Here is a 16118-nt window from a genome sequence, read left to right on the forward strand (position 1 = left end):
TTCGCCCCACTATCCGCCCGGCCAGCTCAGAGAGAACGAGAATGCCTCGGCGCCGGCAGATATATAACAAAACCGTACGAGTTTATTTTTACACTCGGTGCATTCAGTGCAAGAAAAAGAATAAAATGAGTGAATAGGAGGGGTAATTCATCGTTCGCCGGTGCATTGCCTTCGTCGCCATTTTGTCTGAAAAAAATATTCTCCTGAATATTTGCGAATGCCTGTCTGACCTGAGGTACAAAAGAAAAAATTATCTTTTGTTTTCAGTAGTCTCTTGAATTGTCTCCAGGTATTTTTCTGAGAATTTGGGGCACTTCCGAAGGTTCAGCAGGATTTTACAACGGAAATGGCAAATGCACATTGCCTCCCCCCCCCCTCGCTCGCAGTAAACCCAACACGTGCAAACGCAGTCTCTCTTTATCGTGAAATTCTACTCCGTAAACGCCTGGGTCATCCCATCCTTGTCTTCCTGTTCTCAAAAGAACCCCATGAGTACCATGCGGCGTCCCGCGGGCCACAGCTGCCGCCCGATAAAGGTGCTTAGAAAATTCACGAGACGTTCAACAAAACCGAGTAGATGGTCAAATGAAATAATTTTATGATTTATTACACCACGTGTAATCGTTATTTAAGTCTCGTCGGGTCTGATCAACCGGAGGAAGTCGGTGATTCATAAATGAGAGCGCGTGGATTTTCAAATTCCACTCTCATCCGGGAGTTCATCAGGAAACATTTGGTCTTGAATTCTCATTTTTACGTGAAGTCTTCGAACGTTAACGCTCATTTCGCAATATTCAATTGTCGTTTTATGGTGATGTTAACGATTTAGAGTCGTTTCCTCATTGCTCTCGGGATTTTAATGTCCTTTTGATGAAATACTTGCATTGAGGAAGTTTTTTTTGTGTGATTGGCCCCTAACACCGTTGTTCAATGCCATCCACATCAATAAATTTTCGATTAATTGCTGGCTGAGTTTTAATTCAGACGTGGGGGATTGGAGTGAGAGAGACGGGTGGGATGCTACGAAATTCGTGCTCTCATCCCAAATTCAAATGAAATTTCATATAAATTGAATTTTTCTTCTAATGAAATATTTAAAAAAAATTATTTCTGGGATTGTTAAATCCTAGAAATTACTTGTCGATAAATTTTTGCCTGAATTTTAATTCATTCATGAATCATTGCAATAACTAAGCATCAAGACTGATTCATGTTATTCATTGCAATAACTAAGTCTTGATGCTTAGTTATTGCAATGATTCATGACTGAATTAAAATTCGTGCCCTCTCACCCCAAAATCTAATGAAATCACATTAAATTTTTTTTTTTTTAATGAAGTACTTCCGTGAAGAAAATTTTTTTATTTGTAATTGTTAAATCGTAGACAATTAAAAGTCTTGATGCTTAGTTGTTGCAATGATTTATGACTGAATTAAAATTCGTGCTCTCTCACCCCAAAATCTAATGAAATCACATTAAATTTTTTTTTTTAATGAAGTACTTGCGTGAAGAAAAATTTTTCATTTGTAATTGTTAAATAGTAGACAATTAATTTTCGATAAATTGCTGTCTGAATGTTTATTCACTCATGAGTCATTGGAACAACTAAGCCATGATGCTCCGAAATTCGTGCCCTCTCACCCCAAATTCAAATGAACTATCCTATAAATTGAATTTCCCTTTCAATCAAATCTTCGCGCAAAAAAAGTAATTTATTTGTGTGATTGTTAAATCGTAGATAATTAATTTTCTCTAAATTTTAATTCACCCATGAATCATTGGAACAACTGAGCCTCGATGCTCCCAAATTCGCACCATCTCACCTCAAAGTATAACTGAAATCTCCTAGAACTAAACAATTTCAAATCCCCAAACGAAAAAAAAAATCTGTAAAAATGTTTCCCTGGAGCCCATCAATGACGAAATTCATAAAGCCTCTTACGTGTAGTCCTTGCAGACCCGGTGCGTCGTCCGATGATGAATCCCACGAGTATGACAAGCGCGCCAAGCACGAGGGACCCCACAACCACGAGGTCGACACTCCTTACTCCAAAAAATTCCATATCTACTCTAAAACAATAGGCACCTCAGCTTCCTCCCAAATTATCACTTGTCTCCCCTCACACCAGTTCACTCCACCGTCCGCAAAAAACCCCCCCCAAAAAAAAAGGAACAAAACAGTCCCTCGAGGATGAATCACACACTCGCGAATTCAACTAAAATCTCGATTTTATCACAAAAAACGGTGAAAAATTTTTCTGTACGTCTCGGCGATTTCGCGCGGCGGTGCCTCGAGGCAGACACACGAGACGTGTGTGTGCTTATTGGCTAGTTTCTCTTCTCTCTCTCGAGCCCCACAGGGAGATCACTCGGGCTCTTCCCTTCCCCCCAATACCAAAACCACCACAAACCAAACGTTTTTTACAAGATGAAGATGAGGTTGCGGAATGTGATTTTGCTAGTCTCTGCGACGATGCGGGCGCACCGAGCGTCGTGACGCCGAAGCTCGACGTACCGATTTACTGCTGATGATACTGATGCTTCTCTTCACACTTTTACTCGATAATGCACTGCTATTGCTCTCCACGTAGTTATTTAAAAATCCCACTATGTCCATTCTCCACTCCACGCTTATTTCCAATTTATTGAATGAAAAATGAAAAATAAAAAAAATTTTCTTTTTACTCTTCAATCAATCAATTATGTTCGCGTATTATATTATCTGCAGTAATTTCACTCCCTCTGAGAGATTGTTAATTCTGGTGAATTTTTTAATTCATCAACGCGCTGAAAATGTGCGCACGTGTTTTCTGGGGGAACTCCTCCGAGTTTCTGACCGCGTGAGAGCACGAGACACTGGTAGATACCGGTATATACCTTCCATGCCGGCAACAGTCTCCCCTCCAGTGAGGATTTTCCCCTTTTTCTGGTATCCCCCACGCGACTCTTCACTACTTGCGCAGGCACCTGTCTTCACTACTTAAAGTGCCGGTTTTTTTTTCTTGGAGCGCGAGGAAGGACGACTGCGGAATGAGTGGTGGAGGATTTTTTTTTTCTTCAGGGAGGGGGGGGGGGGATCTGTTGGACCTATCGGTGGGGAGAGTTCGGCTACGTGGCCCGCTGAACTTTGAGGAAGTGATCTATCGATTGATTTCGGATGGCTCCAGCAGACAATGCGCAGGTGGTGACGGAATTTTTGGGAGTTTTTCGGGTTACCGGGAGGGGGAGGGGTCTTGTCCCTTCAATGCCAATGGTCTTGGGTCTTACGAAAATTCAACGCCGAGCTTTCATTTCCGTATTTTCTTGAGAAAATACGGTTTCTCCGTATTTTTGGTTCTTTTAGATTGAAAATCATCGTTTTTTCGGGAATTTGCTGGTTAAAAATTTGAATCGCATGGTTTGAGCGATGAAAATAATACGAGTCCTCGTGGTTTATTTTATTACTTTATTTTCGGGGAAATTTTTAATTTTCGGATTTTTCTGGGAAGAAACAGTTTCTTATTTTTTTAAATTTTGAATTGAAAAACAAATTTTTTTGCGTATTTTGTTAGGGAAAAATTACGAGTTCTGCATCTTTATTTCTGTTGGCCATTAGTTGTTGCGAAATATGCAATTTTCAAATTTTCATGGGGAGAAATTTACTTTCGAGGATTTTTTTTTATTGAGAATGACCATTTTTCGGGAATTTTTTTTCCAGTTTTCATAAAATGGTAATATTCTCGTAAATTTTATCGTCTAAATATTGTTGATGAGAATAACAGGAGTGCATTCTCATGGTTTCAAATTACTTAGGAAAAAAGGTTCAATTTCAAAATTTTCATAAGACGAACAAAGTTTTCAATTCGTTTTTCTCTGCTGAAAATTGTCAGTTTTTCATGAATTTAGTTATTCAAGAATTTTGAATTTCCTATAATGATATCAACTGTTTGATAGTTTCACATTTTTTATAGGTATCTGACGGGGAAGTCCTCACGACGTGAAATTAATTAATTTTCCTCTTGAATGAGGAATTCCGAATGTCAATGTGTATGTGGCTCTTCCAAGAAAATTACGCATTCCCCGTAGAACGAGATTGACTCAGCCGGAGTTTCAGTGGCTGATGATATGGGAGGGAGCGGAGGGGGGATTATCACATGTGGTTTAGACTGGCGGGGAGTTTGATTGCTAGAGAATTACTACACAAGAAGTATGGCAATGAAATTTGTGATTTCAAAACAGAGACAATCAATTACAGTAGAGGCTTCCTATAAGATACCTTAGGGACAGTAGAAGAGTGGAATTCCGGGAACCCCTATGCCCCCACTACGCGCGCCCATAGAGAGGAGAAAAATAGGGATCAGCGGGTTACAAATAAGATACCTCCCTCGTCGCGCCCGAATTAAATGAAATTTTTATTTTTACTGAATGAATATCGATGATTAATCAATTTATTGTATCGCCCGCGTTCCCTTTTCTCTCTAAACATAACCCCGCGTGATAGAATGGCAGCTGATGTTGGGGGATTGTTGGTGGATTCGAAAACAATCACAGACGAAAAATTAAGATTGTTCTGAATTATCAGTCTGATAATTTCCCTGCCCCGGAGAAATTATCAGAGTGAAAGGTGTGGTGTGACCCCGAATACTGCACTCTGATTGGTCAAAATCAGAACTGAGAAAATTAATCGGATATTTCCCTCAAGCTTCTCTGCAAACAAACGATCGTGCCAAGTTTTGCAGAAAAATCCGTTGTGTAATCGCTAGGGATTTTTTAACCTGCAAAACATGAAATCAATAGCGAAATGATAAAACGTTATAAGTCAATTTTGACTATTGACCAGTTTTCAATGAATATCTCGGAATCTAAGGGAAATAGGAAAATTTTTATCATAAGCTTTTTTGGAGACTCCATTAAGAGCTACAACAAATACAATTACGAAAATTTTGCTATTTCCCTTAGATTCGGAAATATTCCTCAAAAACTGAACTAGGGGATAAATCGACTTAAACCGTTTTACCACTTCACTACTGAAATACTCGGAAATTTTCAAGCTCTAGTACCCCATACTACTACTGATTATTTCTTCCGTTCCGATCTCGGCCGAACAGATTGCGGTGTTCGACGTTACATGACACATTCCACCAAAATATGGGTGTTATCTGTCAAATCAGTAAAAAACAATTCACCGGCTACAGGGAAATTATCGGTCTGACGATTTCCCTGCCGCTGGGGAAATTATCAGAGTGAAAGGTGCGGCGGTGTGACCCTGAATATTGCACTCTGATTGGACGAGATCAGATTGTAAGAAATAATCAGTAATACCACGAGACCTTCAAAATTATCGGGTATTCCCCGATAGCTTCGTTGCGAACAAATGAGGGTGTCAAGTTTTGCTGGTTAAAAAATCCCGAGCGCTTACGCGAGGGATTTTTCTGAAAAACTTGGGACGATGGTTTGTTTGCAGGGGAGCTTGAGGGAAATACCCGATTAGTTTTGAATCTCGAGGGGTATTTGTCGGATTATTTCTCCCAATCGGATTTTGGCCAAGCAGAGTGCAGTGGACAACATCAGGAGGTGAATTGGGAAAGATTTGAACAAGTTGTGTTAATAGAATGACCCGATTTCGATAGACTGTCAAATATAAGATTCTATCTGAAATGAGCCGAAAAAATTAAGAGCTACTGCGAAATATTCAGGTAAAAAAATGAAAAACTTTTGCGAAATATTCAAAAGCTAGGAGGAAATATACGAAATAAAACTGTTGGGTAGCCTCAAATACTACGCTCTGATTGGTCGAAATCTGGTTGGGAAAAATAATCAGTTGTAATACTCCGGACCTTCAAAATTATCAGATACTGACCGAAAGCTTCGTTGTAAACAAATGAAAATATCAAGTTTTGACGTTTCACGTTGATTTTTTTATCTACTCAATTGAGAAATTTTTAGATGAAACGGTAAAAGCAAGCGATTGCCTGCTAGTTGAAGCGCGGAACTTCCCATTTTGGAGGAATATAGTTCTCCATGTATACGAAAAAATAACGTAGGAGACAGAAAAAAAACCGGAAAATCTTAAGGGCAGATTCGCGGACAATATTTGAGACAATGGCCCACATATATATTTGTGTACGAAGAAATCGATGTGCAAATGAATAATGAAAAATGTCGATATAACTAAACGAAAAGGTGAATGATAACTTAACATGTTCTATTGAAAATTTGACAAACAATACCCATTTGTTGCCAAAAATTCATGAAGTTTCTAACAATTGCAACTTTTAAACCTCATTCATGAATTATTTATAAACAATGAATTCTCAATTGATTCAATTCACCCTAAAAATCCGGAATATTACCGGGGTCTTAATTCAGCCATTTCAAAACCTAATTGAACAATTTCTATTATTCATTCATAAAAAATAACAGTTCAACGCTTAGATGCAATAGTAAACAGACATTAATCCCTCATCGTAAACAATGGAATGAAAGGAATTCCATTATCACTAATCGATAGTAATACCCGTGTCATAGAAATGAAAGAGGATCAAACGAAAAGGAGAAGAAAAATAAACAAGAAAGAGACAGTGCATTAAATTCGGCTCCGTTACGCGCCCCGTTACTTTTCCTCCTTTGATGCCCACCATCGTCCCCAATACGGGAACGAAGACCAGCAGTCATTTGAATAGCAATGGCTCCCCCTTAGCCGTCGCAACAACCCACAAACACATATACATATCACTTATGGTCATAATACACATCACCAACCTGTCCATTTGACAAACGTATTATTCCTCAAATGTGTTTTGTGGGTATGTAACGGGAAATGCGGACAAATGAGCCTCAAACTCCCTATCCCCTCTCTTCGTTCTTCCGTCCATTATCTAACCTCTGAAACAGCCGAATCGGATTCCTAATTTGTAGATCTATTCGGTCTGTTCTCCCGTTATATTGCCCAGATTTTTAAAAAGTGGTGTGACCCCCTCTTAAGGGTATTATGGCGGGGTCCATTGCTGGAAAAAAAAAGCAGAGAATTCAATGAAAATTGCTGAATAGATTATTTTATCCATTTGAAAGCCGTGTGCAAAATGTCAAGACCTCTACTTAAACAATAATAATAGGAATAATTTTTGAAGTTGCTACTTATACACGCGGTTGAATGGGGCATCGGTAATTTTAGTGCTTTTCTTACGTTATTGATCTATCGATAACGTAGGAAATTCACAAAAATTACCGATGCCCCATTCAACTGCGTGTGTAAGTAGCAACTTCAAAAATTATTCCCATAATTATTGTTTAAGTAGGGGTTTTGACATTTTGCACACGGCTTTCAAATGGATCGAATAATCGGTTCAGCAATTTTCATTGAATTCTCTGCTTTTTTTTCCAGCTATGGACCCCGCCATAATACCCTTAAGATCGTTAGACCCTCATGATCACTTCGTTCGTCGCTCCCGTTTGACCCTCAACACCGTTTGATCCTTTTAACTGCTCTCTTCCCATTGAAAAATGACCGGACCCATAGGTATCTTATAAGAAACCCATGGAACATAAACATTCGGGAGCTCTACTGTATATGCAATACAAGAGCAATTTCTCACTTGTTTTCTGTCCGAATTTGGAAATTGGAACGTAAGAATTTGTTTTTAATTTTTTAAATCTAAATCTAGAAGTTGCAGCAATCTCGAAACAGTATATTTAGTCATTAGGCCGAAAAAAAAACATTTCCGGCGCAAATTACATAGAATATTAAACATGAATTATTCGATTTTTTTATGTTGGTAATGCAGAAATAGAGAGAAATAATGTCTAGATCATAATATCATTAAAAACAAATTACCCGTCGCATGAAGTTGACTCGAATGAGTCATCATCAGTAACTTATGGACGTTTTGATGAAGTCTAAAGTGTACCCGAGATGAAAAACTGAATAAAAGACCTGTTACTAAAAAATTGAATTTTGAGCTGTTTTTCCGCAAGATTTTCAAATGATGGTTTGATAGAAAACGTTAATAGATGTTGACTTTTCCATATGACTTGCCCTGTTGTGATTTTTTCAATGCAAATTCTCGAACATGGATTTTCTACTTTTTAAATTCAATTTTGTAATGACACAGAAGGGAATTTATGCGGAGAAAACTTGAAAAAATGTTTAGAATATGGTGAAGAATTAAACATTTAATTCCTTTTTATTATCAAAAATATCTTTCAAAGAGTTTTCAATAGAAATGCGAAAAAAAACTCCGTACAATTCGAGAGAATTTCCTATTGTTTTTTTTCTCGTACGTGTCATTCCCCCTCCCCCCTCCACTAGTATTTTACATGACATTTATGTACTCTCGAACATGAAAATTGAATGCAAAACATTCAAAACAGATTGCTTCATTTTTATGCAAAGATTGGAAATTGATAAATCAGCTTCAACTTCTCGACTTCCTATAATTTTCCAAAATAAGGAAATCGCTTTATTTATTCATTGGTTTCAACCGATAATAAAAAATACGTGCCACAAGCCGCCCGACTGTATCTCCCCACTTTCTCAAAACAACAAATAACGCATTTCATATTTCGAGATAATTCCCAAACACCTTTAATTTCCCAAAGCCGAATGCGTCCAATCTGCATATTTTTTATCGCGTTCGATGTCCAGAAATCGAAACAAAGGCATTATTTCCCAAACTGCGAAGGGGTAACGAGAGAGGATAACTGCAGACACGCGGAGAAGGAGCGATGAGATGTAGCCTATCGTATATTTACTAATATTGAAACGTGAGTTCGTGTCTTTACGCTTCTCACTATTTTCCCGCTTATCAGCGGATTTTTTATTCATTGGCCGCAATGACCCCATTGTCGAGTGACTTTTTTTTTAATGTTAATAAACACGAACTGGGTTAAACATTAATGGACAACCAGCAGTTACCATTTTAGTTTAACGACTCTCACTGGAAGCAAATTTAACATCACTTTCAATTTTCTTATCGCTAAATCTCTCTGTTAATGTGTATCACAGGTTAAAAATCATGCATGTTCTCTATTGCTGTATTCTGTGATTCAGTTATTGTAAATTAATAATATCCAAGTACTTTAGCAATTTTTTTTCGCCAGTGAAATGCTTTTCTACTTTTGTAGTCGAACATCAGAGCTTTCATTTGAGACCCATTTGACCCCAATTTTCCAGACATTTTACAATGATTTTATTATTTGCTAGTGAAATTAAGAATGAAATTAAGAATATCAAACCATTGATATTTGTTCATTTGGAGCATAAAATTCACGTCCACCATATTTTGGTAAATCAACTGCTGATAAGAAACTTATAGATGTCATTCCCGCAAGTGACGAGCCAAATGAAGTTGTTTACTCAATCATTCAAGACCAAATTTGCAAAAGGCGATTTTTCCCGATTTGGAGCGCTAAATTAAATTGATTGACAACGATTTTGATTTTTGGGTGAACCAATGAATTTCTGGAGACAGCAAACCGCTGGTTAAAAAGAAACCAAATATTTTTATTAGCGCGACAAATAAAAAATAGTTAAATTTTAGAGAAGCTCTACTCCTCCCAATCAAATGTATCTCAAGAAGAGATAAGTGTTATTCATCATAAAATCATTTTTATTTGAAAATTAACAATCAAATGATCGTTGATTCAGATCTAATTTTATGGTAAAACGAACTTTTCTATCAGTGTACTCGAATTTTCGGTTAGCGGCCGACCCTCACCCAAATTTTGTTTAATAACAGTTAGAATTATCTTATCAGTAAATCTCTCGATTAATGTGCATCAGTAACGTCTTTGGCCCAATGAAATTAAAAATATCAAATGATTAATTTTTGTTCAATCGGAGCATCAAATCAACTTCCAATATTTTTCTGATTAATCAACTGCTGATAAACAAAATCGTAGATGTCATTTCCAAAATTAATGAGGTTGTAGGTTGTACGTGTAGGTTGTAGGTTCGAACACCGGGTTGTATCGAACACCCTCCGATAAAAAAATTTAATTTCAGCTAATAGGTTTTTTAGATAGGGCTACAACAGTAATAGACAGAAAATCATCATTCAAACTTATAAACTGAGTAATTAACAATTTAAAAAAAATTGCATGGCAATGTTGCGTATATATTGCCTATACCATCGTATAATAGCAGTATACATAATACATATATTTTTTATATATAGAAATCGGCGAAAAATGCTAGTAAAAAATATATGCGTCTGTATGTTTAATATATGTGTCATATATACATCATAGATTTATTTATATATGTTCCACATATATAATTTTCCCTGCGGGTGATTCCCTCCGGAAGAGGCGATAAAAATTGCCGCCAGAGGGACACGGTGTGGAGTTTTCAATTCTCTTTCAGTAAAACTAATATGAAAAGTATCCGTGAAAGGAGAATGAAGGAGTAAGTCGGCCTAACTCGCAGGATGATAGTTGAGAATGAAATTCAGGACTTACTCCGTTTTTTCACTTGAATAAAAATATAGTTCATTTTGTTTTTAATCAAATCATTTATAGTGGATATCTAATACAATATATAGAATCGTTTTCCATCAATTCAACTCGTTTTCGGAAAAAACAAAAACGACTTATCGCCCCTTACCACTTCGCTACAGATATAAAAGTCAAAATTTGTTATGGATTATTATGTTTACGACCCCTTGAACGAGTTGAGAGGGAAATTCAGACAACTTAAAAAAAAAATATGTTGCCTATTGTATACTATCTTTAAAAATCCCCTCCCGTTGCACCCCCCGATGATCTACAGACGAAACACCTTAATGTGGATCAGAGTTTAAGGATGTTCGACACCCTTTTAGCCAAAATTGACGTTGTTTTCATTTTTCTGGCAAATTATCGATGGGAGTGACGTGAAAAAATATAACGATTTTGTGGTTTGTCATTCTTTAATGGCTCACGAAGTTGCGTAGTGGTGCGATAATTTTCATGCGTTTTTTCTACAGTTTTGTGATTCTTTTTAAAAGTTTAGAGAAAACGCAGGAAAATGTTCGCACCACCTTAAAATTTCGTCAGTCATTAAATAATGACAAAACGCAAAAACGTTATATTTTTTCACGTCAATTCCATCATAAGTTTGCCAGAAAAATTAAAAAAACGTGAATTTTGGCAGAAAGGGTGTAGAACATCCTTAATTCACATTTATGTACATTTGAAATTTATATATATCGTGTACGTCTTTTCTTTATGGCATTCATCCAAGTGATTGAAGGAGCGGGGAGAGTTTTATTTCTAAATTTATCGTTTAAGGTCGTCGGCCCCCACGAAGGTTTTTCAAGCATCCAGCTAACTTGCACTCCCCGGCATCTGCGTTTACATGCAGCGTGGAAACTTTAAAAAAGTGGAAATAGTCCGGTGGGCGATGGGACAAAGGAGGACAAAAATAATTTCATAGAGATTATGAGGTGAAAGAGACGTTTTTATAGATTTCTTCTTCTTGAATGAAATTACCTATTCTCATGGGTAAAAAGTTGACTCGGATAGGATCATGTTTTGCATTAGAATAATCAACTGCGCACATCTCCCGACAATAACATGAACGCTCACTCCGGCACATGCACGTGTCTGTTTGGAGCTTCGCACTTCCTGTTCGTAGACACGTGGTGCCAGTAAAGCGCGCGAAACTACGTCATTAATGGTTCAACATTTCCTGAGTCTACCACGTCCATATGAATGCATCAATATTGTGGTCTTTAAGATTGTGCATTATTATAATTTGTTCCTGGCAAGGCGCCTAATTTTGTTAATGCGCAATTTCAGCGACCAGTTCTTCTCATCTACTCAGGAAATTCGGCGAATCTCTTTGTCTCCGGTGTTTTAAAAATGGAATTTCAGGGGCAGTTTAGTAATAGTTTTCAGAGGAGTGACGTTGAATGAGTTTTAGGGGGAAAGGAGAGGGGGGGGGGGGGGAGTTTGAGATAAAAATTTACAAGAGTGTGTGAATTTCACGGATAACACATGCGAAATTTAGCACAAAGAAAAAAACATTTGAATAGGGAACTCGCATGGTTTTTTTCATTTTTTAGGCTCAAATTACGACCCTAAATGATTAATTTTTTATTTATGAACATTTTAAATATTGCTCGGTGATTAATATAATAATTGATTGTTGAACGTTGAAGATTTCAAACGCTTTGAAATCACTTATGACGTAACAATGAATTTTGAGTTTGAGATAAAAATTCACAAGAATGTGTGATTTTCACGGAGAACACATGAGAAATTTAAGGGAAAAAAGAAACATTGAAGTTGGGCACTTGTACGATTTTTTTTATTTTTAAGTTTTTTAAGTTTTGGCCTTTTGGTTTTTGTTCATTCAGAGCATCAAATTAATTTCCACCATTTTTCTGATGAATTAACTGATGATGAGAAACTTATAAATGTCATTTTCTACAAGTGATGACTCAACAGAAGCTGTTTACACAATTATTCAAGACCAAATTTGAAAAAGCCCATTTTTTCTGATTGGGAGCACTAGATTGAGGAAATTGACAGCATTATTTTTCCAATCCGCCTGATAAGAAAAACCCAGATGTTTTTTTTTCTACGAAAAATGAATAGACGAGGATTCTTCACAGAATTAGTCAACACCTGAGTCACCGGCCACTTCACCTGGTCACATGTTTCATCGGTATTTTTGAATAAGCGCTTCCCTGATAAATCCAAACATCGCAGTGACTATCTGGTTTCCTTTGATTCCAAAAACCGGGAAACAAAATTTACCACATTTCGGAAACATCCTTAGTCAGTTGTCATTTACCTTCCGAGATGAAAGAAAATTAGTGGCTGGAGTGCATTTACCCCTTGCGGTCAACGACTTTTCTTGTCCTCTTTGCATTCAAAATTCTTCGCAGGGTAATGAAACCCCTTTCGTCGTTTAACCCTAAAGCCCGGATCATAGTAACATACCTGCCAGAATATTTCACCTGAAATCCACCGGAGGGATAATTCTCATTCACCCCACCCCGCGAATTTCCAAAAATATTCCTTTCGACCCAGTTTTTCCGTCGCTTCAGTGGAACTAGGCCGAATATTTCCTATCGTGCATGAACATGAACACGAAAACTTGAAAAAAGTTGAGGAAAAATTAGAAAACAGTGTATCCCACAAATTTAACGAAGATAGGCACAAATTTATTCATTTTTTTGCCACTTTTTCATCCAAAACATTCAAAATATAGCACTTATACTAGAAAAAATACTAAATTAACATTTTGAGATTATAACTTGCTTCATTTTTTGTCTCGATTCTAAATAAAAATCCGAGAAAGACAATTTCGCTCTCTGATACCTATACGGAGAAGAAAGTTGCGGAAAGAGTACCACGGAAATCATGTAAAAATTACGTTGTGAGACGTAATTGTGATGCATAAATAATGCTTCGTAGAAACCACTTCTCATAACATTTGCATACTTAAGAGAGAAAAATATTCATTTCGACCCAGTTGTTCTGATATTTTTTCATGCGGATGTAAAAATCTGCGATTTTTTTTTCACGCAATTTAATTGACAAAAGTGTCATCTGTACCAAACGGTAAAAGGTACTTTGACATCCATAAGGGATATCCCAAAACAATCGGACCCAAAAGTTAGTCCTTATGGATTTGCAGAAAAAATTCTAAATGACTTAATTTATTAGATTCTCATAAGTTATTAAGTTCTCCTATCCTCATGAACAACTAATTGTTGAAATTCACCACATAATTTTCTCCGCGTGCAGGCGACAATAACTGTTTGAATCAAATAAGATATTATTTGTTAATTAATTATTTGAATGAAATAAGAAATGCGTTCACGAAATTTTCATTTTGTAGAGTTGAATATTGTAGAAATTATGAAGTACAAAATTTTACAAAAAAATCACCGTATTCGGAATTTATCAGTCTATCACGGATTAGTGTTTTTAAAACATTGTAAGAACCGTTTTCTCATAAGATGGAAGAATCGAGTTCGCGGGGAGCCATAACCCCCATTTGGCCCAGGCCTCACGTGTTACACGCCCAGACTTCATTATTTATTATCTCCTGAACTGTAGTACAGTTTGTTAGCATTTTTTTAATAGCTGGGGGGCAATGGGGGCCCGGTTTTTAAGATTTGGCCCCAAAAATGGGGGCAATCTTAAGAAAACCGTGTTTTCTAGAGATATACCTTAAGGTGAAACGGAACCCCTGTGTCTATATGAATTTTCAGAATTGTGTTTTCTCCTGCAATTATTATTTTATATTTATGAAACTAGTTCATTGACTCAATAATGCAATGATCAAGTCGATAAAGTAGTTTCATAGATAAAAATTAATAATTGAAGGAGAAAACACAATTCTAAAAGTTCATACAGACAAAGGGGTTCCGTTTCCCCTTAAGGGGAAAAATTCATTCTACGCTCTGTATTTCTTCCGCATTTTTAAACTTCCGGCAAGACCATATCACTCCCCTTTCACGTTTTGTCGCCTAATTTTTCCTGAAGTCTGCCCTCCCCACAGATAACCGCGCAATTTTTCTGATATTCGAAATTCCCTGCACCGAAAGAAAAATATAGTAGTTTTTACGGAATATATCTTGCGATTGGATGCCTGTTCTTTCATATGAAAATAGAATTTAATTGTTGTAACGTTGTAATTGTTCATTTCAAGATTGGATTCCTTAGCGTAGATAACCAAATATTCCTTCGAAAATGAGGCATATTTCATTCAAAATATGTTATTGAATACGATTCTGTTGATGTCTATAAAATAAGGTTTCAGGATGCAAAATTTGGTGGAAAATCAAACAGGACTGTAAATTTCTGCTCCATTTTTCCCTGAAAATGAATAGAAATCCAGAATATTCTGGTAAATATATTCTTGAATTTTCAGGATAGTGACACTGAATGCAATTTAGGGGGAAACAATAATGAAATTTCAGATTTCAGTGAAAGTTCAATGTAATTTGACGCTGAATATTCATATTATATTGAAAATTCAAATAAATTAAGGAATTCTCATCTTTATGCCGCTTAAAATTCTGGAATTTGACTGAATTTGTAAAACCTGAAATTTCATGTATTTCCAGATTTTTTTCCACCTAAATCGCATTCAGTGTCACTGACCTAAAAATTGTTAGTCAATCGTCCATGAAATTTCATTTCTTTTCTAACAGTGTACACGTGCGTGCGAAAAAGTCGAACGTTACGCACTAGTAACACAATATACTATTGTCTCCCAGTGTAAAAATCACCTGAACTGACCCAATGATCTCCGATCGCCCTAAAACCCCACAAATTACCGCGAATCCAATAGGTTCGTTACACCGTGTCACGTCTATTTCAAACCCTCGTCAGCGCACGTGTCGTCCACGCGCGGCTACAAGTGACAGCTCGAAACAAAGCCTTCGGCCCCGAAATACTCCCCCAGAAAAAAAACCGCTAAAATAATAAAGAACTCACCAAACTCCTGAAACCCCGCGCATATCGGGCCTAAATCCCCGAACTTTTCCACTTCTTCCAGTCTGACGCAACCAATCCCCTCAAACAATCATCCCTCGATTCTCCCGTATCACCCACCAGTAACCCGTATAATCACAAGACTCAAGTCAATCTCCGTTGATTAACAATCATCGATCCAAATGCGTCGCAATCACTTCGATAACTGAGCGCGATGCAGTTGACGTACGCCGAATGCATCCTTCGCCAGCGATAGTGACCCGTGTGTCTTTGTCGTGGAAAAAAAAATACTAATGAATAAAGAGGGAGAAACAACAATGATGTGGATAGAAAGGAGAGGCAAAAAAACACAAGGTAAAAACGTTGACCGCGTGTGTCTCGGGCACACGACGTTGAGTCTCTGTCGTGTTTAAAACCAGCCGGTTGAATTCAAACAGCAAAATGAAGAGAGATGGAGAAGAGGGAGAGGTGCGTAATATGTGCTCTATCCCGGTCAAACGCTCGCTAACTTGGCTCTGAGGACTGAGTCACGCACTCGATTTCATGACGAACCTCTACATCAGCCGCTCTTTTTTTTCCTCGCGGGTCTGTGGGGAGTATTGACACCATGACTGTTCTCTTCTCTTCTCTTCTGTTAATGAAGTCTTTGGAACAAAGAGAGCGAGAGAGAGAGAGAGAGAGAGAGAGAGAGAGAGAGAGAGAG

General features: G+C 37.2%; 1 protein-coding gene across 2 annotated transcripts in view; it reads right to left on the bottom strand.

The window, feature by feature from the left end:
* Window positions 1-2836, bottom strand: part of LOC107040203 (transducin beta-like protein 2) — a 52455-nt gene extending 49619 nt beyond the window's left edge. For both annotated transcript variants that reach the window (XM_015260169.1, XM_015260168.1), the window contains exon 1: window positions 1944-2836. In XM_015260169.1, the coding sequence (XP_015115655.1) occupies window positions 1944-2064 (121 nt within the window). In that variant the 5' untranslated portion in view covers window positions 2065-2836. The remainder of the gene's footprint in view (window positions 1-1943) is intronic.
* Window positions 2837-16118: the final 13282 nt, after the last annotated feature.

Source organism: Diachasma alloeum, unplaced genomic scaffold (genome assembly GCF_001412515.2).
Source record: "Diachasma alloeum isolate Michigan unplaced genomic scaffold, Dall2.0 Dall_scaffold_00325, whole genome shotgun sequence".
NCBI lineage: Eukaryota > Metazoa > Arthropoda > Insecta > Hymenoptera > Braconidae > Diachasma > Diachasma alloeum.